General features: G+C 46.5%; 1 protein-coding gene across 4 annotated transcripts; it reads left to right on the top strand.

The window, feature by feature from the left end:
* Window positions 1-8,941: 8,941 nt before the first annotated feature.
* Window positions 8,942-27,613, top strand: Clec18c (C-type lectin domain family 18 member C). 4 transcript variants are annotated; one of them, XR_005873499.1, is made up of 15 exons: window positions 8,942-9,399; window positions 9,938-10,029; window positions 12,203-12,445; window positions 15,352-15,449; window positions 15,888-16,009; window positions 16,172-16,279; window positions 16,875-16,967; window positions 17,670-17,776; window positions 18,498-18,627; window positions 18,919-19,015; window positions 19,140-19,177; window positions 19,355-19,437; window positions 19,796-19,887; window positions 20,380-20,561; window positions 27,217-27,613. XR_005873499.1 is itself a non-coding variant. In XM_040736831.1 (14 exons), exons 1-13 carry the CDS (start codon window positions 9,219-9,221, stop codon window positions 19,844-19,846), a joined length of 1,443 nt encoding a protein of 480 aa, XP_040592765.1. In that variant the 5' UTR covers window positions 8,942-9,218; the 3' UTR covers window positions 19,847-19,887; window positions 20,380-20,824. The 4 variants fall into 4 exon arrangements, 3 of the variants coding, with proteins under 3 accessions (XP_040592765.1, XP_040592769.1, XP_040592775.1); XM_040736831.1 differs by lacking the exon at window positions 27,217-27,613 and having other exon boundaries at window positions 20,380-20,824; XM_040736835.1 differs by lacking the exons at window positions 19,796-19,887; window positions 20,380-20,561; window positions 27,217-27,613 and having other exon boundaries at window positions 19,355-19,781.
* The last annotated feature ends 299 nt before the right edge of the window (window positions 27,614-27,912 follow it).

Below are 27,912 nucleotides of genomic sequence, written 5' to 3' on the forward strand. Positions count from 1 at the left end.
AGCATGTGCCACCACCGCCTAACTAGATTTTTTGTTTTGTTTTGTTTTGTTTTTTTCTAGAAAGGGTTTCTCTGTATTGCTTTGGAGGTTGTCCTGTTACTCGCTCTGTAGACCAGGCTGGCCCCCAACTCACAGAGATCCGACTGCCTCTGCCTCCCGAGTGCTGGGATTAAAGGCGTGGGCCACCAATGCCTGGCCTGACTAGATTATTTTTTAAAGATTTATTTATTTACTGTATATACAGTATTCTGTATATATGCCTGCATGCCTGAAAATGGCACCAGCTCTCATTATAGATGGTTGTGAGACATTCAGTGGTTGCTGGGAATTGATCTCAGGACCTCTGGAAGCTACTCTTAACCTCTGAGTCGTCTCTCCAGTCCCTAGTTTTTTGTTTTGGTTTGTTTTTTTTTTAATGTGTGTGATACTTAGTATTAAACCTAGTGGCTTGGAATGCTTAGGCTAGTGTTATACCAAGAAGTACAGAATTTTATGTGTGTGTGGTATTTGTGTGTGTGTGTATGTGTGTATGTGGTGTGTGTGTGTATTCATGTGTGTGGCATGTGTATGTGTGTATGTATGTGTATGTATTTGTATGTGGTGTGTGTATGTGTGTGTATGTGTGCATGCATGTGTGGGGTGTGTGTGTATGCAAGTGTGTGTGTGTATGTGTGTGTATACATGTGTGTCGTGTATGTGTGTATGCATGTGTGTGGTGTATGTGTATATGCATGTGTGGGATGTGTGTGTATATATGCATGTGTGTGTGTGTATGACTGTGTAGTGTGTGTGTGTATGCATGTGTGTGGTGTTGTATATGTGTGTGTATGTGTGGTGTGTGTGTATGCATGTGTGTGGTGTGTGTATATGCATGTGTGTGTATGCATGTGTAGTGTGTGTATATGTATGCATGTGTGTGGTGTTGTATATGTGTGGGTATGTGTGGTGTGTGTGTATGCATGTGTGTATGCATGTGTAGTGTGTGTGTGTGTGTGTGTGTATGCATGTGTGTGGTGTGTATCCACAACTGCAGATGCATGTGGAATCCAGAGGACTCCCCCTCCATTGCTCTCTACCTTATTTATTTTTTGTGACTTAATTGTTTATTTTGACGTTTGGTTTTATGCATTTATTTGTTTCACTTACTGTGTGGGTTGGTACATCTGGGTATCAGAGGAGAACTTGTCAGATTTGGGTCTCTCTTTCCACCTTTGTGTGGGTTCCAGGTATCAAACTTGGTTGCCTAAGGGAAAAGACACTCACACATTCTCTTGATGGTTTCCTTCTTTATTCTTCTTCTGTATTCTCTTTTCTTATCCAGAAATGTCCCTTCTGTCTCTCTTGATGTTTTCCTCCCAATTCCCTCATACTTCATGTTTTCCTTCTTACTCTATTCTTATTTATTCTTTCTCTTTATTTTTATTCTACAGTTTATATACCCCAACAAAATCTTTCAGGCAATATAGAGATTACAATGTGCTTACATTCTGTTTTTCAAGTGAATGATTACAGTGAATACAAGAAAAAGCCAGTATGTTATCCATATCCCTTACATAATTAAACATTTTGTGTATCACAGGTGAAAAACAAATTATCCTCAAGAACCTGTGTACATTCATACCCAAGCAACTTGCTATAGATTAACACAGTGTAAGCAAACAAGGTATTTTCTCAGCCAGTTCTTTTATTTTTTGTTTTGTTTTGTTTGAGACAGGGTTTCTCTGTATTGTTTTGGAGGCTGTCCTGGAACTCTCTTTGTAGACCAGGCTGGCCTCGAACTCACAGAGATCTGCCTGCCTCTGCCTCCTGAGTGCTGGGATTAAAAGCGTGCGCCACCAACGCCCGGCCATTAATAGTTTTTTTATACTAGGAGATTGAGGGCAGAAATAGGTACAAGAAATTAATCACCTCCTTTGATCACCAATCAGTCCTAGCAAGGAAAGTACATCAACTAGGAACAGTTGGGCTGTTTTGTCTTTTTGACCCTAACCTAATGAATCTATAACTCAGCTATGTGTCCTTGTTAACTTTAGATTGTTTTTTAGGGTTTTTCATCTCCAAGTTATTTATTATCAAAACATCTGATCTAACCTGAAGTTATTTTACAGCTTTGTTTCAGCCTGGTGGTGGTGGCGCAAACCTTTAATCACAGAACTTGGGAGGCAGAAGCAAACGGATTTCTCTGTGAGTTCGAGGCCAGCCTGATCTACAGAGCAAGTTACAGGACAGCTAGGACTGTTACACAGAGAAACCCTATCACATAACAACAACAACAACAACAATGAAAAGCCTTTGTTTCCAGCTATCATGCACAGCGAAACCCGTGAATGCATCTTTCAACATTAAAGTACCTTTCTTTGGATGCATATCTATCAAAAATTAACTCTCCATTTTTATATTAATAATGTTTAGGTTTTCCAAGTGAACAATAAATTTTCCTAACAGCCATCTCTCAAGTCTCTAGAAAGAAGATGGGGCCCCACAACAACGATTCCACCTGGTTTTTAATGATTCCATCAGCCAATAAGCACCACTTAAGGATTGGCTTTGGATAAACAAAACCAAACAAACAAAAAACAAAAACAACTGCTCAAGACAATTCCAAATTGGCTAGCTGAGTTGGTCCACCTTCTTACAACTCTCTAGCCAGAACCACTTCTGAGAACTTCACATAAACCCTACCCACTGCTCAGAGACTGTGTACAGTTATTATCGGCAGTACTCTTGAGACTTAACCATCATTTTACTTTTTTACAGGATCCCATGGAGATATCGCTGGAAGTAATTCTAAGAAAACAATCCCCCCTCTCCCAACAGTCGTGATGGATGGTTTTGGGGTTTTCTCAGGGTTGGTTATAACATTATAGGGTTGGGGGCAGAATAATAATAGTTGGACTCAGGACTCTTGTTTGGTATAGAAAAAAAAAAGAATAGGTAGGATAGGATAACAAGTGAGATAGTGTATCTACTTGTAAATTACTTTAGCAACTATTAATTATAGACAACTTTCATTGTTATTTTTGTATTCCTGTCTGAGATAATTTGTATATTGATACAAACTCAAAATTATATTTGTCATATTGTGTATGTTCCTGTTTCTGTTTACAATGTTTTTTCACACAGATGTAAAATTATTTTTGTCATACTGTATGTACATGTTTCTACATGTGTTTAAGATATTTTGTATATTGTTACAATTTAAGGATTTTTTGTTATATTGCACTATACATTTCTACTTCTAATCAAGATATATGTATATACATATATTGTATACATACATATATGTATATAAGTTTAAGTTTCAAGGTCATATATATATGGATGTGATCTCTTGTAAGGAAGAGAAGGGGTCTCACTGGCTCTCTTGGAGGTCAGAGCAGAACAAGCCTTGCGGTCGTTCACATCTCTCCAGAACAAAACAGCCGGACTCGGCAGCTGGACCCACAGAGGCTTCCATCTCTCCTGTGTTTGTGATTCTGTATTTCCCATTGAATCTCCGTAATAAAGATCTTTGTAAATTCTCATTTACAATTAAGATTAAAAGAATTCGAGCCAGCCTGGCTCCTGGGACTCCATTGTTTCCCTTAATAGTTAACCTGAAAGGTGATCTCTGCAGCTCCTTAGATGAAACTCTTAGGCCCTATCTGTGTGACATTTCCTTGAATATATTTTTAACGTGACACATGCTTTTAATCCAAGCACTCAGGAGGCAGAGGCAGGCAGATCTCTGTGAGTTTGAGACCAGCCTGATCTACAAGAGCTAGTTCCAGGCCAGCCTCCAAAGTCACAGAGAACCCTGTCTCAAAAAACCAACCAAACAACCAAACAAAAAACAAACTTTATTTAAACTAGCATTATTATCAACTAGACAGTACATCTTAAGAAGAAATCATCTTCATAACAATCCACAGGTAAAAATGCCCAGTAGAATGGGATATTTCCATGAGATAATCATACTGCATTACAGAGAGTGGGGATCCCCCCGACACCCATCCACATCCTGCCAGATACCAGAGAAAGATGGCAATGGCAAACACATGAAGGCACAGCAGAAGCAAAAGACATTCTGGTGCCTGTGGTCTCAGGGTATCGCCTGTCCAAGATTCACCCATCAGGGATTCACCTGGTGGGCTGACGCATCAAACTCTAACTGCCACCTGCTGCTCCTCGGACTGGTCCTCTGGCATCCTCTCCCCTTTTGTTTATTAAATGAAGTGCGTGAATCTCTCTTTGGGCAGAGCAGGATCCTAAATATCTGATGACGACTGCAAGAAGGAATAGAAGTAGAATAATCCTCCAAGTTGATTTCCTGAAGCTTATATGAAACGTTTCCAAGAGGCAAAAGTTCCAGATACGTTAGCACTGTTATCGTTTGTAATCTGTACTGAAATCTATATCGTGGAAAATATAGATAGGTTAGGCAGATGTTTTTAGCACAATGAGAAACACTTTTAATTCTATTCTTAGAAAACAACCAAAGGGAATTTAAAATCTTGAGCTTGTGACTATGATAATACTAGTCAGTGTTTACCAGAGCTAGATTTATAGCTCATCAGAGCTCTAAGGATTAATGTCAAAACTCTGAACTTTTGAAGTCTCAATATAACAATAGCATAGAGAGGGGAAGAGATTTGAAACATTTTTTATTTTTATAAATCTTAAATCATTTTTCAGTCCTAGCTTAAGATTTTATGTCCACGGACCTTACACTTTTCAATCCATAGAGCTTAAGCTTTAAACTTTGTATCTTTTTTTATCCAGTTCTTTATCAGGAGGCACAGGTGGTTGATTACAGTAGTAGTCAGTGTAAAACAAGTTCCTTTAAACAAAGAAATAGTAAAAAAAAAAGTTACTTTGAAACCTATTTGGTAAGTTTATTTCTTATTTGAAAGCTGGTAGCAAGGCAAATAGTTTTTAGACCTGGCATCAGCCTTAGGAAGCCAGGCCAGCCACCTGATTTTTAGTTAGGAAGAAAACTGAGAAGGCAGCCAAAGCCTGGAATGGTGTTTGTATTTTTAAAACTACAGTCAGTATCCTTAGAGATCTGAAAAGGATAAACTATGACTGGAAATGTAATCTAAAGGGCCTATGTATCAGTTAAAATGAAACCAGACAGGTTCCCTTAGGCTCTGGTGGTCTCCACAGTTTTGCTGGGGGCAGTGATTGCAGGTCTTCAGCTGTCACTGAGAACAGCACAGGCCTTTGGCTGTCAGATCCAGGTCTGAGGTGTTTCTGTAACTGACCCCGTCTTGACCATGCAAGGCAGGGCAATTGACAGAAATGTATCTAGTCCCAGTTCTGAACATTTAAAGACCAAAAGCAAAGAACAGACATGCTGGTTTCTCCTGAGGGTCTCACTCCTCGGTTTGCAGAGATCATCGTCTCCCTCCGTACCTGTGTTATAATCCTTTCTTCCAAGGACATCAGTCAGACTGGATTAGAGCACACCCAAAAGGCATACTTAACCTCAATTACCCCTGAAAAGATCCTAAATAAGTCATGTTCTGAAATACTAGAGTTAGAAATCCTGCCTATTGGGGATGTTACGACTCAGTCCTGACTAGGAATCTTTATCAGATTCAGGGATTTCATTTATCCTTTTATTTATTTTGCTTTTAGACAAGTTCTCATTATATACTGCAGGCTAGCTTCAAATTTCTGTTAATCTTCCCACTTTAGCATTCCAGAACGGTGGGATTAAAAACATGAGCCACCATACCTACCTAAGGAATTTCATATCTATTCCTAAATTTGTTGAAATTTTTTGTTTCTGTTTCTGTTATTTCAGACAGGGTCTCTCTACATGGCCTTTACTGTCCTGAAACTCACATTATAGACCAAGCTGGCCTCAAACCCACAGAAATCTGCCTGCCTCTGCCTCCTGGGTACTGGGACTAAAGGTTTATGCTATCCCATCCAGAGAATTTTTGCAAAGCTTTGTGTTAGGTATTCTAATTATTTGATACAGGGTCTTGCTATGTTGCCCAAACTGACCTAACCTCCTAGGCTCAAATGATCCTTCAGTTCCAGCCTTCAGAATACCTGAGACAAGAGGTTTGTACCACTAGGTTGACTGGTTTCAGATTTTATCAAATACTTTTTCTGTCGCCTACCCCTTCTGACCTGTGGATTGAACCTAGGACCCTGCTCATGCTAGGAAAGCACTTTATACCCAGTTCAAATACTTTTTCTATCTGTGAGACAACCGTCTGAGTTTTGTCCTTTACTTATTGTGGTAGTGTGAATGTAAATGGCCCCCGTAATCTCATATGGAGTGGCACTATTAAGAAGTGTGGTGGTACCAGGCATTGGTGGCGCCTTGTTGAAGGAAGTGTGTCACTGTGGAGGCAGGCTGTGAGATTTCCCAGTGTTTCAGTTGACTTCCTGTTGCCTGCAAGATGTAGGGCTCTTGGCTACTCCAGCACCATGTCTACCTGTACATCGCCATGCTCCCCACCATGATGATGATGGACTGAACTCTGAAGCTGTAAGCCAGACACCCCAATTAAATGTTGTCTTTATAAGAGTTGCTATGAAGCCAGGCATTGGTGGCACACGCCTTTAATCCAAGCACTCGGGAGGCAGAGGCTGGCGGATCTCTGTGTGTTTGAGGCCAGCCTGGTCTACCAAGTGAGTTCCAGGACAGCCTCCAAAACAATACAGAGAAACCCTGTCTCGAAAAACTAAAAAAAAAAAAAAAAAAGAGTTACTATGAAAAAAAAAGTGTTGCCATGATCATAGAATCTTTTCACAGCAATAGAAACCCTAAGACACTTATTAACCTAGAGTTTCAAATAGTAAACTAACCTTGCATTCTTGTTAAATTAAATACTAATTAGTTGTGGTGTTTGATCTACTTTATATGTTGCTAAATCAGATTATATATTCTGTTGAAAGAGGTTTTGTGTCTGTATTCATAAGGAATTCTGATTTGTAGTTTCCCTGTGATGTCTATACCTGGCTTTGATGTTAATACTGATCTTAGTGGAGTAAGTTGGAACATCTTTCTGACATTAGTCAGACTTCACAGCTGTGACAAACTACCTGGGACTCTAGGCATGGCTCACAAATTCAAACCACTCTATGCTACATATGAAAAAAGTACTGGAAAAACACTAATGGAATATGATTGTCAACTTGAATGTCAGGGAGTGGGGTGTGTAGCTAGGTGTGGCTTTGTACAAACCCAGGGCCTCAGGCTCCAACAGACGGCCTGACAACTTCATGCTCACCATAGTCGGGAGCGATGGCTCAGCTGTTAAGAGGATAGAGAACCTGGGTTTAAGTCCCAACACCCACAGGCAGCTCCCAACCATCTGTAACTCCAGTCCCAGGGGATCTGACACCCTCTTCTGACTCTGTGGGTGATACACTCACGATGCATGCACACTGGCATCCATAAACATAAAATGAAGGAAAACTTTTTAAAGTTGCTCCACCAGTAATTATTTTCCTTCTATCCAATTCAAAGTCCAATGACAATGAGACATATTTATCCTGGAATCTAGGACCAGGAATGGAGTCATTTATCACCAGCACAGATAGAAGTTATTGAAAACTGAACTCTGAAAGATCCACTATGTAAATAAGTCAAAACCCTGGGAATGTGAATGTCAAGAGGTTCTGAATTAGCTGGGATGTATGTACCCTGAGCAATGCCCTGAGACTCACTGTGTCCATCTTCCCCATCTGCCAAATAGCATCAGAACAAGGTTGTTGTGACATGAATAAGTTACGCTGTAAACATGCTTTGTAAGCTCTATTAAGAGGATGGCTATAGGGCTGGCAATTTAGCTCAGTGGGAAATAGTCCTTGCCACCAAGCTGGGTGACCTGAGTTTGACTTCTAGGAACAACAGGAAGGAGGAGAAAACTCTCTCTCAAAGGTTATCTCCTGACCTCCACACACATGTTGTAGCACTCAGACACCCATACTCAAACACACACATAACAGCAATTTTTTTACAAATAAAAATGCAGGTCTTATTCATCATGGATAGGACCTACTATGGTGAGCCTGAAGTTGCCAAGCCACCTGTTGGAGGCAGAAGAAGCTCTTGAGGCCCTGGGTACTGTACAAAGATGCACACCTTGCTGCTGGGCTTGTCCTCACTGCCTGACATCCATATTCCATTAGCGTTTCTCCAGAAGCCCATGCATTCCACCTGTGCCCCAGCAGAATTTCCAAAGGGGTGACATCTGAGACAGTGCCGACTCCAGGGTCAGGGACTACACCAACTTCACAAAAACAAAGTATGGTTTGCAAGGCCGCGCTTTAGGAGAGTAGCCTTGGGGGGCCTTTGGCTATACAGGGTCTGCATGCCAGCCTTTGATTTGGCTGTGGCAGATCTTCATAGATTCTGGAGGGATTATGTAGGCTTCAGCTAGGCCCCAAACACCATGGCAATTTGCTGTCTTCCTGTTCCACTGTGGTCTGTTTGTTTAGAGGCAGGCTTGTACCCAGCAGGACTCAAGTCAGCCAAGGGCATCCATCACACGCCCTCCTCTTTGTCTGCCTTGCCCCTGTCTTGGCCCAAAGTCACATGGGTAAGCATGGTGGGCCCTGGAGCTGGCCTGGTCCTCTCACACTGCCCAGAAGTATCCCTGTAAGGCACACCTTTCCTCCTGAAAATGCGGCTCAGCTCACTCTTCTACGATCCCACCAGTGGCACCTGTCTGGTGAATAGTTACTTCCTGCCTTATGTTTAATTCATGGCTGGGTGTTTGGGATGAGCTTCCCAAGAAAGGAAAGAACTCCCCTGGGGTCTTGCCCAGTTCCTGCTTGCTTTATGGGCTCCCTGCCAAAGTCCCAGCCTCCACCCCACGAGTAGAGCTGGGGAATAGAAGCTGTCCATGGGCTTGGGGGACATTGTCCCTGCCAGGGTAAAGCCATCGGTCGCTAATCCACAGTCCTGGAATGTCTGTAGGCCAATCAGCAGGGTCTTTGGGGGCTCCCCGAGGGTGCTAATAATCCTACAATGATTAGCAGGGGCCACAGGGTCAGTGCACACTGCTCTGCTTGCTGTTGTGGAGCAGACACGGAAGCTGGAGGCAGGCGGCATTCAGAAGGGCTCTATGTCTCCATTGAAGCCGGTGCACCACTGAGGGGAGGCTGTTTGGACACAATGATGACTCACTAGCCTCCTCCTTTTGTCTGGCAGCTTAGCCTGACTCCTTCAGACTGTGAATAGCTTCAGGAAGCCTGGGAAGTTAGTTGGAATGCTGAGAGAAGCCATGTCTGCAGCACCAGGCAGGCCAAGGATTCATCCAGAGCTCTCCCTGGGTCGGGGAGGCCAGAGCCAATGGCTTGGTCTCCTGCTTCTGCTCCTGTCTCTCCTTGGCATCACCTGCACAGAGGTGCCAGCACCCCAAATGCCAGAACCAGTTCCAGCTCTCCAAGGTAAGGGATACACGGGCAAAAATGGGAGTAGGGGTGCTATTGTGAGCCTGAAGAAGGGATGCCAAAGGTCAGGTACCCAGGACTCATGTGATATGATGGGGGACCCATTACGACAATCCAGAGGGGCATGGGGGAAGGATACCGGGGAGGAAGAAGGAAGAAGCAGATGGGTCCAGGAGTTAGGGAAAGGTACTGGTGACAGCCTGCAGCTGAGACCTGAGAAGAAGCACAATGGGAGAAAGGAGCCGCTGCTAGCACTGCTTCTAGTCCAGGGCTGGGTCTCCTACTTCCCACATCATCCCCTACCCACAAGCCACAAGCTCACAGCATCGCTCTACGCTTGGTCTGTCCTCACGCACTTCCCTGTCTCTCTCCCGGCCTCCCTCCATCTCTGTACTGGGAGTTCTCCCCTACCCACCTACCACTGTCCCCCCTCATCTCAGATCTGTGTCCCTGGGTGGGACAGCACTCTTGCCTGGCTATGGAGAAGTCCCAGGTGCTGCTGGTCATCAACCTAACCTTCTCTCCTGGCCTCCAGCCCTGAGCAGGAAGGAGAGTTTCTTAATCCTCTCCCTACACAACCGTCTGCGCAGCCAAGTCCAGCCTCCTGCAGCCAACATGCAGAGAATGGTGAGTATGCCCAACCACTCTGTATCGAGAGGGCTGCCAGAGGTCCTGAGCTCCAAAGTGAGCTCAGGAGGCCTTGCCAGTGCCAGATCCCCTTTCACTGGGGGCACCATGGTCTTGGTTGCTGGAGGACTATGTAGCTTCTTTCTTCAGGGAAAGCCCTTAGTACTGAGGTCAGGGCCCTCAGCAACTCACACTCAATAAAGGACCAACCTGCCTTTCCTGGCATCCTGTTGCCACGGAGATCAACAAATATGGAGGAGCCAGGCTTCTCTCCTCCAGGGAAAAGGAGCTCCACAAAGGAGTCCAACAGAAACAGAGAGGTGAAGAGCAGGGAGGGAGCAGCGTCCCGCTGGGCTGTGGGGGACTGGTATGTGACCAGGATTTGTCTAGCAAGTATTAGGGGCCTCTCCCAAGTTCTTCACTCATTCACTTATTTGCAGTTTAGAAGCTCCATGATTGAGGTTGCAGGGTTGGGGCTGATCATCATGGGGGCTCAGACATGCTGCCTTCATAGTCTGGGACACCAGTAGACCCAGCCCATGTGAACAGACCCGGGAACAAGGGTGGAATGGGAAAGGGAGGGCAAGGTTCCCCATGGCTGCCTCCCATAAAGTCCACTGAGGCTGACAGCCACAGTGGGTGGCGACCTTGAGAGCTCAGGGGTCAGTTTCCCAGGAGGTGGGGGAGGGCCAGGAGGGAGCGGTCTGCTTCTCTCCCCTGCCCTCCTCTGCATGGCTCTGTCTCCAACTCATGCCTCCTGTCCTGAGCAGCCAGGTCTTCCAAGTGGTAATACCTGGCAGTGAGTCCTTCCACACCCAGGACCCTGAGGGTTATGATTAGCTGGCTGGTGGTTTGTCCCTTTCTCAGGGCCCTTCGGTCAAAGGCCTGGAGAAATCACATTTGGGCAGATGGGAGCAGCAGAGTTCTGACTGTGGCCAGAGACAGCTCTTAAAGAAAACACAGAGCTAGCCATCCTGCAAGTCAGGTACTGTCCAGGCTCATATTACAAGATGGGGAACATGACAGAGAAATCATCCCCTTGCCTGCGCTGGTGATGTTCCCTAGGCAGGGCCTAAGGATGTCGTTGCAAGACTCAGGAAGAAGGAGGCACAATTTGCTTTCCTGACATACCTTGGGCAGCTCCGGAGGCCCCTCCAGAACCCACTGTGACTCTGCAGTAAGGAAACCAGCTCTTTGCTCAGTATGACCTGGCACCCCACAGATGCTCAGAGAAGTGGGAGATGACTCATTGCCATTAGCTTCCCTCTTACCCAAAGGCCAGTTGTAACGGTTAGTGTTGATTATGGCAACTTGAATAGAATCACCTGAGAAAGAATTTCACTGAGTGATTGTCTATATTAGGTTGACCTGGGGGTGCATCTGTGGCGGACAGTCTCGACGCATTAACTGGCATAGGAAGACCCAGTTTAAAAGTGGGTGGTACTAACTGAGCACATTAGCACACACCTTTCATCCCAGCAAAGGCAGGCTCGTCTCTGAGAGTTTTAGGCCAGCCAGGGCTACACAGATAGAAGCTGTCTAAAAACACCAAGAAACTGGGCGGTGGTGGTGCGTGCCTTTAATCCCTGAGTTCAAAACCAGCAGAGCGAGTTCCAGGACAATAGCCAAAAAGCAACAGAGAAACCCTGTCTCAAAAAACCAAAAACAGACCGACCAACCAACAAACAAAAACAAAATACCAAGAAAAAAGAAACAGTGGGAGCCGGGCGTTGGTGGCACACGCCTTTAATCCCAGCACTCGGGAGGCAGAGGCAGGCGGATCTCTGTGAGTTCGAGGCCAGCCTGGTCTACAAAGTGAGTTCCAGGACAGCCTCCAAAGCCACAGAGAAACCCTGTCTCGAAAAACCAAAAAAAAAAAAAAAAAAAAGAAACAGTGGGTGGCACCATTCCCTGGGCTTGAGTCCTAGACCGTAGCACCAGGGAAAAGGATGCAGTGAGCTGAGCGTAGCATGCTTGACTCGTTCTCTCTCTGCTCTTGACTGGTTGTGACCAACAACTTCAAGTTCTTGCCTCCTTGTCTTCTCTGTGGGGATGAATTGGAATTTGAGCCAAGTAAACTGTCTCTCCCCTAAGCTGCTTTTGTCACATGGCAACTGGAAAGGGAAAAAATGAATACACCACCTGACGATGTCTTTGTTTCTGCCACTCCCAGGACTGGAGTGAGAGCCTGGCCCAAGCAGCTCAAGCCAGAGCAGCCCTCTGTGGCACTTCAGTCACCCCGGACCTGGTATCTGCCCCACAGCACATCCCGCAAGTGGGCTGGAATGTGCAGCTATTGCCTGTGGGCTCAGCATCCTTTGTCGAAGTGGTCAACCTCTGGTTCGCTGAAGGACTTCAGTATAGACATGGGGATGCTGAGTGTGCCCACAACGCCACCTGTACACACTACACACAGGTGAGTGTATTGCTGATGTACCTAGGCCATGGTCTTCCCAGTCATCCTTTCATTTAATATTTTATTTGCTTATTTATGTGTATGCCTCCACACACATGCAGAGGTCAGAGGACAATTCCGGGGGGTTGGATCTTGGGTAGTTGGCACTTTTACCTCCTGAGCTATCTCTCTGGCCCACTGTTTTGTGGTTTGTTTGTTTGTTTGTATGCTTTGTGTGTGTGTGTGTGTATTGGATTACAGGGGTAAGCTACTATTCCACCTCTTCTTGTCTTCTGATGTGGATTTTTTTTTTTTTTTTTTGGTTTTTCGAGACAGGGTTTCTCTGTATTGTTTTGGAGTCTGTCCTGGAACTCGCTCTGTAGACCAGGCTGGCCTCAAACTCACAGAGATCAGCCTGCTTCTGTCTCCCGAATGCTGGGATTAAAGGGGTATGCCACCAACGCCCAGCCTGATGTGGATTTTTATCTCATTAATATGAAGTCATTTTGGTTTTGTTTGTTTGTTTGTTTGTTTTGAAGTCTTTTTTTTTTTTGACACAGGGTCTCAAGTATTCCAGGCTTATAGATACTCTAAGGGTGACCTGAACTTCTGGTCCTTTGCTTCCAAGTGCTAGGGTGACAGGCAAGTGCCACCATACCTGGTTTTACAATGCTAGGCAGGCACTCTCCCAACAGAACTACAGCCCCAGTCCCATATTAGTCTTTTTAAATATTTCTGTTATATGAATTTAAGAATTTTGAACTTTTAAATTTGTTTCCTTTCCCCTCTACATTTCCATTTTAAACAGGGTCTTCCAACACGGCCAGGCTGGCCTCAAGCTCACTTCAATCCTCCTGTCTCAACCTCTCACGTGCAGAATGCACCACTCTGTGTTGTTGTTTCTTTGAGCAGGGTCTCACTACACAGCCCAGGGTGACCGCGGCTTGGTAAGCCGCTTGTCTCCAGCTTCCAGTGCTGTGCCGACGGGGTGTTCGCCATCATGGCCAGCCTCTTCCCATACACTTTGTTTTTATTTTTTTTTAATGTACCTTGGGGTTTTTCCTGCATGTATGTCTGAATGAGGGTGCCAGATCCTCTGGAAATAGAGTTATAGACTGTTATGAACTGCCATGTGGGTGCTGGGAACTGAACCCTGGTCCTTTGAAAGAGAAGCCAGTGTTCTTAACTGCCGAGCCATCCTCCTGCCCCATCCCATAAGGGTTTTTTGTTTGTTTGTTTTTTGAAACAGGGTTTCTTTGTGTAGCCCTGGCTGTCCTGGCACTAGCTTCTTAGACCAGGCTGGCCTCGAATTCACAGAGCTCTACCTGCCTCTGCCTCCCAAATTCTGGTATTAAAGACATCAGCCGGGCTGGAGAGATGGCTCAGTGGTTAAGAGCACTGACTGTTCTTCCAGAGGTCCTGAGTTCAATTCCAGGCAACCACACCTTGAATGAGATCTGGTGCCCTCTGCTGGCATGCAGGCAGAAGACTGTATACACACACACACACACAAAAAAAAAAAGGCATCAGCCACCACCATCTGCCATAAATTTTATATTAGTGTTTTTATTGTTACTTAGGCTGTTTTTTGGTTGTTGTTTGTTTTGTTTTCAATGATGATATGGGGATTTATTTCCTTAAATTATATTTTATCCTTTTTCCTTTTTTTTTAGGCTTTGTTTATTTATTATGTATACAGTATTCCGCCTGCATGTCAGAAGAGGGCACCAGATCTCATTACAGATGGCTATGAGCCACTGGAAATTGAACTCAAGACCTCTGGAATTGCAGCCAGTGCTCTTAACCTCTGAGCCATCTCTCCAGTCCCTTTCTCCTCTTTTTTTTTTTTTCATTTAATTTTGTGTATGTGTGGTCCTAGGGATTCAACCCAGGGACTTGCACATGATGGAGAACACTTTACCACTGAACTATACCTCTAGCTCTAAAATTATAAACTTAAAAATTACCGGGCGGTGGTGGCGCACGCCTTTAATCCCAGCACTCGGGAGGCAGAGGCAAGGGGATCTCTGTGAGTTTGAGGCCAGGCTGGACCGACTGCCTCCAAAACAATACAGAGAAACCCGGTTTATGTCTCGTAAATACCAAAAAAAAAATTACATTACATTAAAGCAAGACATGGAGCATGCCTATAATCCTAGTACTTAGGAGGTAAAGGCTGGAGGATCAGGAGTTCAAAGTCATCCTTGGGTGCACAGAGCATTTGAGGCTAACCTAAATGATATGAGGTTTTCCTTTAGGAAAAAAAAAAGTACAGGTTAGTAGACTTGGGGAATGTAGCTCAATGGTAGAGCCCTTGCCTAGTATGTGCCAGGCCCTGGATTAACCCTCCAGAAGAAAAGAACAGTCTATAAACTGAGCATGATGGAACATGCCTTTAATTCCAACATCTGGGGGGGGGCAGAGGCAGGTGGAAGTCTATGAGTTTGAGGCCAACCTGTTTACATAGCGATTTCCTAGAACCTTCCTAATGCTTCAATACCCTAAACACAGTTACTCAAGTTGTGGTGACCCCAACCATAAAATTATTTAATTGCAACTTCATAACTGTAATTTTGCTACTGTTATGAATTGTAATGTAAATATCAGATATGCCACTGGTAGAGGGAGAAGGGAAGGCTGTGGCCATTTTCCCAATCTTACACACGGTCCTTGATATCCTTCTTTTGTCACTCTCTCCATCTGCTCACAATCTTCCCTCCTTCCAACACTTAGTAACCTTCAAAACCCTTGCCTTCCAAAAGCTTCTCTCAACTCTGATGGCTCTGCTCAGCAGAGCTGCTGTTCCTTGGGCCCCAGGGAGGTAAAGGAGACCAAAGCCTCCCCAGGTGCCATTGCCTGCGCTGCAATCCCCCAGACTGAAGTAAGGCTAGTCTGAAAGGGTCTCTGCACCATTGTCTTCTCTGCAGCTTGTGTGGGCCACCTCCAGCCAGCTGGGCTGTGGGAGGCATCTGTGCTCTGTGGACCAGGCAGCCATGGAAGCCTTTGTCTGTGTCTACTCCCCCGGGTAAGCCCCTCACCATAGGCTGAGTGATAACTGGCGGCCGGGTGGGGTGGAAGGGCAGGGAGGCTGAAGAGGCAGAGTGGATGGATGACTTCCTCTCAGGGTGAGCTATGCACGGCAGCCACCCAAAACGCCTTTACCTCTTGGGGAAAGGAAGAGGATACAAAGTGTCCGGCCATGAAGTGCAGGCCTTTCTGTTCTGAGGGCATGTATCCACGATCGATCCACACAGAAGTCATCTTTTGTTTCCTTGCTGGTCTCTCTGCCACATCCAGCCCCCTGAATCTTTGACTGGGCTTGAGGTGCTAAAGGAGCCCATGGGGAAGGCATCCAGGACCCATTCCTCCCCGTAAAAGGCCCTGCCTCAACTCCGTCCAAAGCGCCTGCTCCTGCCCCGCCCAAGGCCAGGTTCTCCAGACCCTCTGATGCTTGCTCTCACAGAGGCAACTGGGATGTCAACGGGAAGACGATCGCCCCGTATAAGAAAGGCCCCTGGTGTTCGCTCTGCACAGCCAGCGTCTCCGGCTGCTTCAAAGCCTGGGATCACGCAGGGGGCCTCTGTGGTGAGTATCTGGAACAGCAGGGGCACAAAGGGCTTAGAATCGGTGGGACCAAGCAGTCTGAGAGGCTGTCCCGGAAGTCTTGGCCTCAGCAGACTGGAAAGATTCTGCCTGACCTGCTGGAGAGAGAGGCCCCTTCTCAGAATTACCTACTCTTCTCACCAGAGGTTCCCAGAAACCCATGTCGCGTGAGCTGCAGAAATCATGGCCATCTCAACATTAGCACTTGTCACTGTCACTGTCCCCCGGGCTACACAGGGAGGTACTGCCAAGGTGAGGACTCAGTGCCTATTCAGGCTGCCCTGAGGGGATGCACCTGGGTGGGTGTACATCTTTCCAGTGGTGTGTCCTGCAGCTGGAGGGCTGAGGTGGCCCAAGATTCAGAGTGTTCTGAGGGCGTCTCAAGTGCATTTAAAGTATTGATTACTGGGTTTTCAGACTTTGTGCATTCATTCATAAAAAACTCACTGGGCCCAGCTGTGTGCCATACCCTAAGCTATACATACAATTTAAAATGCTTAGGGCTATAATCCTAGTACTTGGGAGACTGAGGCAGCAGGACTGTCATGAGCTCCAGGCCAACCTAGGCTATATAGTAAGCTATAGGGCTACAGAGTAACACTCTGGCTTAAAAAAAATAAAAAGAATCAGGTTTGGCCCTTCAGACTATCTATTGAAACAAAGATAGAATTAGGAGGCAGAAGGGGTCCCTCTTGTCCCACTGCTCCGTGGCCTTCTGAACCTCAGTCTGCTTCTCTCTACAACGAGAACCAAACCAAAGCAGCCAAGCATGGCAGGAGCTGGAAGCCTGCCCTTGCAGGCTGTGTCTCTGGGAGAGCTTCTAGCTGTGGCTGGCCTGTCTCGGCAGTGAGGTGCAGTGTGCAGTGTGTGCATGGCCGATTCCGGGAAGAAGAATGTTCCTGCATCTGTGATGTCGGCTATGGGGGAGCCCAGTGTGCCAGTGAGTTTCAACTCGAGGTTGCTCTCAGAACCCTCTTCAGTGGGGTGGGAGGAAGGCTGCATCTGATTTTACCAGCTCCTAAGAGTCCATGTGTCGAGCTATTACCAACTCCTTGCTCAGGAGAAACACAGGGATATCCTCAAATTGGCCGCAGTGGGATATTTATACCAATGGAATTGGCAAATGCTACAAGTTATAGATTTTTGTGTTGGGGACAGGGCTGTCAGGGAACTCACTCTGTAGACCAGGCTGGCCTCACTCAGAAACCCACCTGCCTCTGCTTCCTGAATTCTGGGACTAAGGGTATGTGTCACTACTGCTCCCTTTTTTTAAATGACGTGTGTGTGTGTGTGTGTGTGTGTGTGTGTGTGTGTGTGTGTGTGTGACACAGCAGGTGTGGATGTGAGAGGACAATTCTCTCCTTCTTCCACCATGTGGGCCCTGGGAACTGAACCCAGAACATCAGACTGGGCAGCAAGCGCTTTACCCACTGAATCATCTCAGCAGCCCTAGATTCCCCAGCCCCCCCCCTTGAGATTCTCACACTTGCAAGTTTACCAGCACACTACTGACTTCTACCCACTTCCAGTTTGGAGTAGTTAGCTGGAAGCTGGGGTACCTTAAACTTAGCTAGCCTGGAGGGAGAGGGTAAGGATTCTGCAGTCGGCATACAAACTTGGGCTTTCCTGTCCCTCCTGCCAGCCAAGGTGCACTTTCCTTTTCACACCTGTGACCTGAGGATTGATGGAGACTGCTTCATGGTGTCTTCCGAGGCAGACACCTATTACGGAGCCAAGATGAAATGTCAGGTGAGGGTTGGCCCTTGCCTTCCCAGGGTCTCAAACAGAGTCGTGATTGGGTGGCTTTGGACCAAGACATGGTTTCTTCAACTTCCCCTGGCCTGGCTCTCTTCATTAGGATAAAGCAGGAGTCGTAGGTTTAAGACTCATACAAGTCAGGAGCCCACTTAACACCCAGGAACAAGGCCTATGGAAAGAGCTGTCTTGACGCAGCTCCAGCTAGTGGTGGGCATGCTGGGATGCTAGCTCAGGAGGGTCAGAACACATGGTTTTCTGAAGCCAGAAACACAGGTATCCCTTGGTATTTCTTGACTTGCTAATACTGACAATTGGCCTAAATATATTCAAGATGCCATGTTATTGAGACAAGACTCTTGTGAGAGCAGGACCACGCTTGGGCATATAAACTGCCAATTGGGTTCATGTGCACACAGAGGGGAGTCTGGCAGGGGAGAAAAAATGGATTTCCATTCTTAAAGGCAGGATGGTTGTTGGGGATGGAACAGGAAAGCCCGAGTTTGTATGCTGACTGCAGAATCCTTACCCTCTTGCACCAGGCTGAGCTAAGTTTAAGGTACCCCAACTTCCAGCTAACTACTCCAAACTGGAAGTGGTTAGTGTGCCAGCACACACATTTGGGATCCTGGCCGTGGTGGGACAACAGAATGGGTACACAGTTCTGGGCCTGAGCTCTACAGTGTGTCCCATATGACCCAGAGTGGGGTTACAGGGAAAAGGTGGGGTACTAGCCCAGATCGAGAGCCAGAAAGTACAAGACATCCTTGCCTTCTACCTGGGCCGCCTGGAGACCACCAACGAAGTGACTGACAGTGACTTTGAGACCAGGAATTTCTGGATTGGTAAGTGCTTGGCAGTTGAAGGATATGGTAAAGGGGAGGACCGAAGCCCCACAAGGCTCCAGGTGGACTGTGGCAACCCACATCACCTACTAGCAGATAGCAGGGGTATGGAGCCTGGGATGGGTCAGTCATCAGGATGATTTCCTTCCAGGGAAGAGGGCTGCAGGGAGGGAAGAACCACAGGGTGGGGAAGGTTCTGGAAAGAGAAGTTTAACATCTGGGAACATAAAAGGTACTAGGCAGCAGGCTAGGACTCTCAGATGGTGGGCAACCTTGGCTACCCTGGTCCAGGTCTCACCTACAAGGCAGCTAAAGACTCCTTCCGCTGGACTACTGGAGAACACCGGTCCTTCACCAGTTTTGCCTTTGGGCAGCCTGACAACCAGGGGTGAGTCCGGGATGCTTACCCTCCCCTAAGCCCACTTCCCACTTGGGCCTGTCTGGTTGAGCTTCAGATGCCACTGAAGAACCTTCACCCAGCCTATGATGGTTTAGACTTTAACTGGTTTTAGGGAAGCCTGGACCCAGCTGATGCAGACACGGGGCCGAGGTAAGGAAGGCACAGAAAGCACATTACATAGGAGAGGGGACTCGAGAAGTTTGCATCCATATGTCATTACCATTTGTACTTGCTGCCTGTAACCCACTCCCTTATCTGCCGGCTGCCTGCACCAATACGTCATTTCTGGCATCTACCCATCTGCATTCATCATGGATACCCCACCAGCTGTTCTGTACAGAGAACATTCTGGCTATGTGGCATCGCCCTGGTCTTCAAAGCCCAGGAGTGCCATGACAGGGACAGAGGTGGTGAGTCTATAGGGTCACCAAGGGCTCCAAATACCTCTCACAGCACACCCTCGTTGCAGTCAGGCCTGACGGGACTTTCGGCATGTATTCTCTTGGTGGCAGAAGGGTGTGGGCTCGTCTATTCTCGCTGTGGCTAAGTGCTGGACTGGGCTGAGTGGGGCGCTAGAGGGACTTCCCAGTCTCCGTGGAGACCTGTGGTGTCTGGGGAACAGAAAGGCCCTGGCTCCCAGCAGCCCCACTGCATGAGAAACACCTGGGTCTCACAGATGCAGGTGGCCTAAAGGGGTTAGGGTTAAAGACTCTGCTAGATTCCCAGTTTCATTCCTCTACTTAAGCACTCTTTATCCTGGCCCTGCAGGTTTGGGAACTGTGTGGAGATGCAGGCATCTGCTGCCTTCAACTGGAATGACCAACGCTGTAAAACTAGGAACCGTTACATCTGTCAGTTTGGTGAGACCATGCCCTCAGCTTCCCTCCTCTGATACCTGACCCCTTAGTGCTAACGGTCTGCTCTAAGTTGCTTGGATATCCAAATCATAGGAACAGCGTGTGTCCGGGCACACAGAGTCAGAGAGAGTTTCCTGCTCTGGGCCTTGTATTTACAGCTGTCTGATTCGAGAGGATGATAGCCCAGCATTGCATATCATGCCCATGCAGAGAAACATGACTGGACCCACATCTTGCTGGGGAGTTCTCCAGGGTCCCTCTCCTCCAATCATGAAAGCTATCACCTGGGGATCTATCAGATTCCTTACTGTTCCCTAATTGCCTACAGCCCAATAAGCTATGGAGGAGGGGAAGTAAAACCTGGAACATCCAAGCTCCCAGCATCCACCTATTTGAATTTGGAGTTCTTAAGAGAACACAGCCATGGCTACTTCTAAATGAGTACATCAGAGTCCCCCTCCTAGGAGGACTCACTCTGTTATGCTTCCTTTCCAGCTAAGAAGCACATCTCCCTGTGGGAGCCAGGGCCCTGAGCCTGGCCAGGCAGCTCTCCCGCCAGCCCCTGAGTGCACAAGTTAGTTTGTCTGACTGCTCACCTGTGTGAAACCAGGGCTGGGCTGGAACTGAATATACCACATCTAAAGAGGCCTCAGAACTTGCACAATGCTGGACACTGGGTAAGGGTAGCATTGCATCACCATGAGAAATGTATAGGGGGTCCTAAAGGAGTCTAGCATGGGAAGAGAAGAGCCAGGGACCCTCAGCCTGCTTTTGAGTGGAAAGACGGGCTTCCATGGGCCCCTGAAGCAAAAGCCAGAGCCAGTTGCCAGAAGTTGCTCTGCTTCATTTGGACCAAACTCCTTGGGAAGCTGGAATTTTCCAGGCCAGAGCCTTTACAAAGGATTAAATGAAGTAATGAATCAGTTAGCTTTGCAATTGATCAAAATTGTCTTGTTTTCCCTGTGTGTCTTTTGTTTTGTTTTTGTATCATCGTTGAAGCTACTGCTTTGTTCTGTTGTGCTGGCCAATTTCAGGCTGGCCTTGAATTTACTCAAGGGCCTCTTTCTCCTCTTTTCTTTTGCTTCTAGCAGCTCTCAGCATTGTGCCTTGAGCAGCAAGGTTAAAAACAAACAAAAACCCTGAAACTCTGAGGAGCGTGTGTTGTCTCCGCCTGTGGAGTACTAGCACACATCACCGTATCATTTTACAGCTGAAGAAACGCCAGCAGAGAGGTTGAGTAACGTGCCCAAAGCAGCATAGCTGAGAAACAAACCTAGTCAGTTTGGTATCACTTAATGCTTCAGTTTTCTTTCACTGATTTAACCTGTCTGGTGAAGCCAGGGGGCACACAGGAAGAACTGACCCCTCGCTCACAGTGTGGACACCTGAGGGACCTATCACATGCTTATATATGTGGAATCTCATCTGGGGACTTTACTTTTCCTTGGTGTGGCAAACTCTTCTAGGTCAGCTCATCTGTTTTCTCCAGTCGATAAAAGTCTGCCAGAACTATGCCTGAAGCATTGCCCGCCGCTTGCGATGCCTGCTTGGAGGCAGGAGGGCCTTACCTTCTTGCGTTGGCCCCCAGGCCTGTAGTTAAGAGTCCACTTGGGACGACAGAGATGTGAAGCCACTTTAAAAGTGTTCAGGATTCATGTACCAAACGAAGAGGCCCCGCCCCCGCCTTGACCCCACCTCCCTAGAGTGAGAGGCCCGCCCACTTCCCGGTAATTCAGTCCCTCCCACAGCTCCTTGAGTTCTTCCCCTAGCCCTAACTCTTGCTAGGGGAGTTGCATGTTCCAGTGTTGGTCCTCGGTGGGCAGGCGTGTTGGAAACCGTAGCGTGCCCACAGAGGCTGGAGGAAGGGGGACCTCAGGCGCCAGATCCTTCCACCCCAATATCTGTGCTCAGGAGACTGGGTTTTGAGAGGTAGCAGATGTACAGTGGACACCGCTAAGGTGTCATCATGGGGTGGAGACATATATTCCATGTAGTCACCAATCCTAGGGAAACATACAGGGTTTCTGGTGGCGCACGCCTTTAATCCCAGCACTCGGGAGGCAGATGAATCTCTGTGAGTTCGAGGCCAACCTGGTCTAGAGACAAACAATACAGACAAACCCTGCCTTGGGGAAAAAAAAAGAAAAAGAAAAAGAATTACAGGTTTTCAATAAGCTTTTCAGAAAGATTTTGTGCTCATAGTGGATTTTCATAGTAAATTCTGGAAAATTTACAGGACTTGGCTTACCATATGCCTATCTCTGTGGAATTGCATCTGGGGACTTTTATTTTTCCATGATGTGGCAAGCTCTTCTAGACCAGGATGTCTGATTCCCCAGAATATAGAAATTCATTATGTTGCCAGATGTGGTGGCTCAGTCCTTGTAATTCCAGCACTCAGAAGGCTAAGGCTGGAGGAATTCAGTTATCTCAAGGACAGCTGGGGTATATAGTAAATTCAAGGCCAATATGGGTTATGATGTACAACTCTGCTTTAAAAACAAACAAACAAATAAAGTCAGGGCAGCAAGATAATTCAGCAGATGCAGACACTTGCTGTTAAGTATGGTGACCAGGCTCAATGCCTGGGACTCTCATGGTGGAAGGAGAGAGCTGACTCCCGCACGTTGTCCTGTGACTGCCACGGGCACACATACATTATATAAATATAAATAGCCCAGTACTTCCTTCCTGCACTGGCAGACCTGATAAGCAGTAGGAACTGGATCTGGTTCTTCCAAAAAGTTCTGCTTGTAACCTGGGTTTAGTGTCTGTGATCTCAGTGTTTGGGGATCTAAGGCAAGAAGATTTTGCATTCTGGGCCAGCCTGAACTCCATAGTAAAGGAGGGTGTGTTTTGCTTCTCCAGGGAAAAGAGGGAAACAACACCAGCCAGTGCTGTTAACCTGTGAGGCATCTCTCCAGCCCCCTGGAACTCACTTTGTAGACCAGGCTGGCCTTGAACTCACTGAGATTCACCTACCTCTGCCTCCCAAATGCTGGCATTGAAGGTGTGTGCCACCACTGCCCAGCGTATGTCACCATTTTTAAAGCTGGGTTTATGGGTCTGATTGGAAGTCCTAAGTCAGGTGCTCAGGTCTTGACTTTAAGGAAGGCTGGGAAAGGAAGATAGAAAGAAGCATTTTCAGCTTCTTTCAGGAACATAGGATCTGTCTCAGTTTGGTTCCACATAGTGAGAAACTGACTCCTGAGAGTTCTTCTCTGACCTTCATAAACATTCAGTGGCCCAAGTGTGAAGATGTACATATACACACACATATACAAACAAATACATGCAATTTTAAAAATTAAAAATGGGAGCCGGACATTGGTGGTGCACGCCTTTAATCCCAGTACAAAGGAGGCAGAGGCAGGCGGATCTCTGTGAGTTCGAGGCCAGCCTGGTCTACTGAGCGAATTCCAGGACAGCCTCCAAAACAATACAGAGAAACCCTGTCTCGAAAAAAACAAAAAAAAAAAAAAATGGGGCTCGGTGGTGGTGGCGCACACCTTTAGTCCCAGCTCTTGAGAGGCAGAGGAAGGTGGATCTCTGTAAGTTCGAGACCAGCCTGGTCTACAAGAGCTAGTTTGAGGACAACTTCCAAAGCCACAGAGAAATCCTGTCTCAAAAAACAAACAAACAAAAAAAGAAAAAAGAAACCCCCCCAAAAAAATTAAAAATGGAAAGAATTTCAAAATAACAAAGCTTGAAAGTTCTCCTCATGGGACACCTGTGATTGCACAGGTTAATAATCACAAAACCTGCCCCTGCACTTGAGAATATGGGATCCCAGCTGATCTTGCTATGATTTCACACCAATGGATAAAGGAGCCCCAATTCAAAGGAGCCCCAATTCAGAATCTTGGCTGCTTGCCCTACTATCCATGTGAACTTCAAAACTGCTGCAGAGATCCAGCCCCCTACTGGACATTACCTCCAGGTCACAAGAGAATCTGTGGCAGAGCTGAGACCACACACCCCCTCCAGATCCCATCTGTCCAGATGGTGAGGGGGAATCCATGGTCCTCAGCACCCGCCTCCCAGGCTTGTCCCAATTCTTCACTGAAGTTCCTACTTAGTTCGTTGAACCCAGCCAGCCCCACAGGTTCCAAGGGAGCCATCTTCCCACCATTTCTAGGCAGAGAGGTGGTCATGTCAGCAGTACCCAGAGGCAGTATAATCAAAACAGTAACTGTGGGATCTTTCTCGGTCAGGAACTTTGGTCTCTGCTTCCTTGGCCCTGGCTTACCCACCAGGAGCAGGCTACAGAACTCAGAGCTCCTTTGTTTTCTTCTTTAAGGTGACTCCAGCTGATGCTTAACTGGTATGTTTAATTGGCAATGCTAAGAAGGGTCTCATGACCCTTCTTTTACAAATGTGTGTTGGAGAGTTAGTAGAAAGATTGATCAGAGGGCCAGAGTAATTCCTGCACTGCAGTTGTCCCTGCAAACATCATGACAGACAGGAAAACAAACCACAAAAAATTGAAAATGAGCCAGGCAATAGTGGTGCACACCGCAGGGCGGTAGTGGTGCATACCTTTGATCTCAGCACTAGGTGGACAGAGGCCAGAGATCTCGGTGAGTTTGAGGCCAGCCTGGTCTACAGGGCCAGGACAGCCCAGGCTACACAGAGAAACCTTGTTTTGAAAAAAAAGAAAAGAAGGAAGGAAGGAAGGAAGAAAAAAAAGGTGAGAATTAAAACTTGGTTCAGCCTGACTTAGTAATCAGGCTGGTCAAATTTCTAGAGAGTCTAATGCCAGGCAGTTTATTGTACACATATTTAAACACAATAGAATTTGGAAAAAGTTTCCAGGCAACAATCATTCCAGTTCTGGGTGCACAATAAAGTTTAAGGCATGACTGCATGGAAACACCTTTAAGAAGTAAAGGCTTAGGACAGTGGTTCTCAACCTCCCTAATGCTGTAGCCCTTTAATACAGTTCCTCATGTTGTGGTGACCCCCCACCATAAAATTATTTCATTGTTACTGTTATAAATTGTAATGCAAATATCTGATATTTAACCCCTGTGAACAGGTCATTCATTCGACACCCCCAGACACAAAGGGGCCAAGACCCACTGGTTGAGAACCATTGGCCTAGGATCTGGTATGATCTCTGAAAGAGATAACATTAGAGGTCAGCAGACTATAAAGTACATGCAACAACTCTATGATAGAACCTAATGATGGGTTCTATTGACTGAAAGACAAAGGTCTAGGGAGGGAGAGTCTGGGATAATCATTCTGGGGGATTTTGGTGTCTAGCTTTACAGATAAAAAGGTTACCATATCATTAACAAGAACCACGCCCAACTTTGGGGGTGAAATGTAGGGTTTTTTTACTTCCTCCATTGAGCAGACATCCCTGTGGGTTTAAGCATCCACATGGAAAAAAGAGAGAGAAAAGTAAAAACAAACAAACAAACAGGGGTTAGAGAGAGGGCTCAGAGGTTAAGAGAACTGGCTACATTTCCAGAGGTCCTGAGTTCAATTCCAAGCAACCACATGGCAGCTTACCATTTATTGTCTGTGACCCTAGTCCCAGGGAATCTGAAACCGTCACACCAGTGCACATAAAATAAAATTTTAAATTATTCTAAATAAATACTAAATAAACAGTTACCACCAGGGCTTATAGTCCCAACACTTGGGTTGGGGGGCAGAAAAATTGCTGGAGCTTGCTAGTTGCCAGCCTAGTTCCAGGGTCAGTGAGAAACAGTCTTGTTTGTTTGTTTGTTTGTTTGTTTGGTTTTTTGTTTTGTTTTGGTTTTGGTTTTTTGATTTTTGGAGACAGAATCTCTCTATTTAGCCCTGACTGTCCTGGAACTCACTTTGTAAACCAGACTGGCCTAGAATTCACAGAGATCTGCCTGCCTTATTTCCCAAGTGCGGGAATTAAAGGTGTGCACCACCACCATCTGATGGAGAAACAGTGTTTTAAAGGCATAAAGTAGAGTGATAAAGACATCCTCTTTTTGGTTTCTGGGTGTATTCCGTGTGTGTGTGTGTGTGTGTGTGTGTGTGTGTGTGTGTGTGTGTGTGTGTGTGTCTGTGTGTGTGTGTGTGTGTGGGTGTGGGTGGTGTGTGTGGGTGTGTCTGTCTGTCTCTGTCTTTGTCTCTCTGTATGTGTGTGTGTGTGTCTGTTTCTTTCTGTCTCTCTGTTTCTGTCTCTGTCTCACACACACAATATGAGCTGAGAGGTTGTTTTGTATTTAAAATATTTTCCTTGGTGTGGTGGTCAATGCCTGTGGCTTTCTGCTGACTGTCTAAGGTGAGAGGGTTGTGAATTAGAGGCCAGCCTGGCCTACTAGTTAGAGCAGAAATGTGGGGGTCCATAAGTGGAGGCATCCACAATCAGCATCCTCTATAAGTTGAACTATGGGACTTGATTACATATGGGCAGAAGGAGCTGCAACTCTTAGGTTATTGGAAAAGCCAGTAGTGTTATTATTAAATTGTATTAAACAGATCTGTAGTCCAGGTTGACCTTAAACTCTCCATTCTGTTTGTCCTGCCGTCAGAGTGCACAGGCATGTGCCTCCTTCGAGTTAAAAACAAAAACAAAAACAGAAAACAAAAAACAAAAATCTCTGTCTGGAATCTGGGAAGCTATTTGACTGAAGGCCAAAATCCTGTGAATTTAGGATTTAAAGAAAAACAAGTTCCTTTTTCAGGCCAGCAAGATGGCTCAGTGGGTAATGTTCTTGCTGGGCAAGCTTGACAAGCTGAGTTTTATCTTGTGACTCCAGCAAGTTGTCCCACCTCCATATGCACTCTGTGGTGTGTGCCTCACCCCCAACAATAAAAAATAGCATTCTAAAAGTTCCTTTTGCTTCTGGCTCCCAGCAACCCTGGCTCTTTGAGGCTTAGCTCAGGAGCAGGTGCTGGGCGTGGGTCTGACAGGGGCAGGCTAGCCAAGGCTGGCTGCCACGGGCACTCTCCATCCTGGGCTGCTAGTGGGAGGACTCTCAAGACTTAGCCGGGCCCAGCACTGGGTGTCTCCTCAGAGGACACAAGGACCACGGACGTTCTTCCTCCTGTCTTTTGATGGTGCCACCCTAAACTCCAGGGCCTGGGCAACGAGGTGGGTTTGGGTCTGAAGGAAATAATGCAACCTTTCCAGCCTTAGGAAATTCTTGTTTCGAAAGATGCAAAGGGAATCCTTAGGGGACTTCCAGTATGGCCTTCTGGAGCTTGAGCATAGCCCTGGATAGGGGTTGCCAGGGTTTTTCCAAAACCAGGCTGCCCATTGTTGTGTGCACAGGACCCATCCTCCTACAGTCCATTTTTCATTCCCTGGCTTCTGTTCCACTCTTCTCTCACCCTCAGACTGAACATGGCTGGAGAGTCCAGGCCAGGCTCTGCCCATCCAGGCCAGAAGAGGACACAGGACACGGCCATCTTCCAGTGAGTCCATCCTGTCAGCAAGGGAGACTGATCATCCACTTGTTTGAGATGGAAAAGGGAATCTAGATTCCCTAAGTGTGCTGCCCACTCTGCAACTCAGGCTGCTCAATTCTGTGACTTATTCTTGAGCCTCAGGTCTTGTCTGTTACTGAGGGAATTGAGTCAGTGCATTCCACCTTATCAAGCCTACATTACCTGACGTCTGCCAGCCTAGAGTCAGGGAGTCTTCCAAGGAGAACCTCTCCTGTGGGGAGTCAGAAAATGTTTTTCTAGATGTCTAGGGACATTTCTGGATGACAACTTGTCCTTAGCTTGGCATGCCTAAAACAATTTTTAGGAAAACTTATTTTTTGTGGTTACTTTAGAATTTAAATTTTACATTTATTAATTTGCATGTGTGTGTGTGTGTGTGTGTGTGTGTGTGTGTGTGTCCATTCACACAAGTGTCTATATTTCATGGCTCCTGTGTGGAAGTCAGAGGACAACTTCAACTTGCAAGAGTTGGTTCCCTTCATCTACTATGTGAGTCCTGGGGATCAAACTCAGGCTATCAGTGTGGGTGACATGCACCTTTACCCACTGAGTCACTTTACCCATTCAGTTGTTTTATATGTGTTT

This window comes from Mesocricetus auratus, unplaced genomic scaffold (genome assembly GCF_017639785.1).
Source record: "Mesocricetus auratus isolate SY011 unplaced genomic scaffold, BCM_Maur_2.0 Super-Scaffold_6723, whole genome shotgun sequence".
In the NCBI taxonomy this organism is placed as follows: domain Eukaryota; kingdom Metazoa; phylum Chordata; class Mammalia; order Rodentia; family Cricetidae; genus Mesocricetus; species Mesocricetus auratus.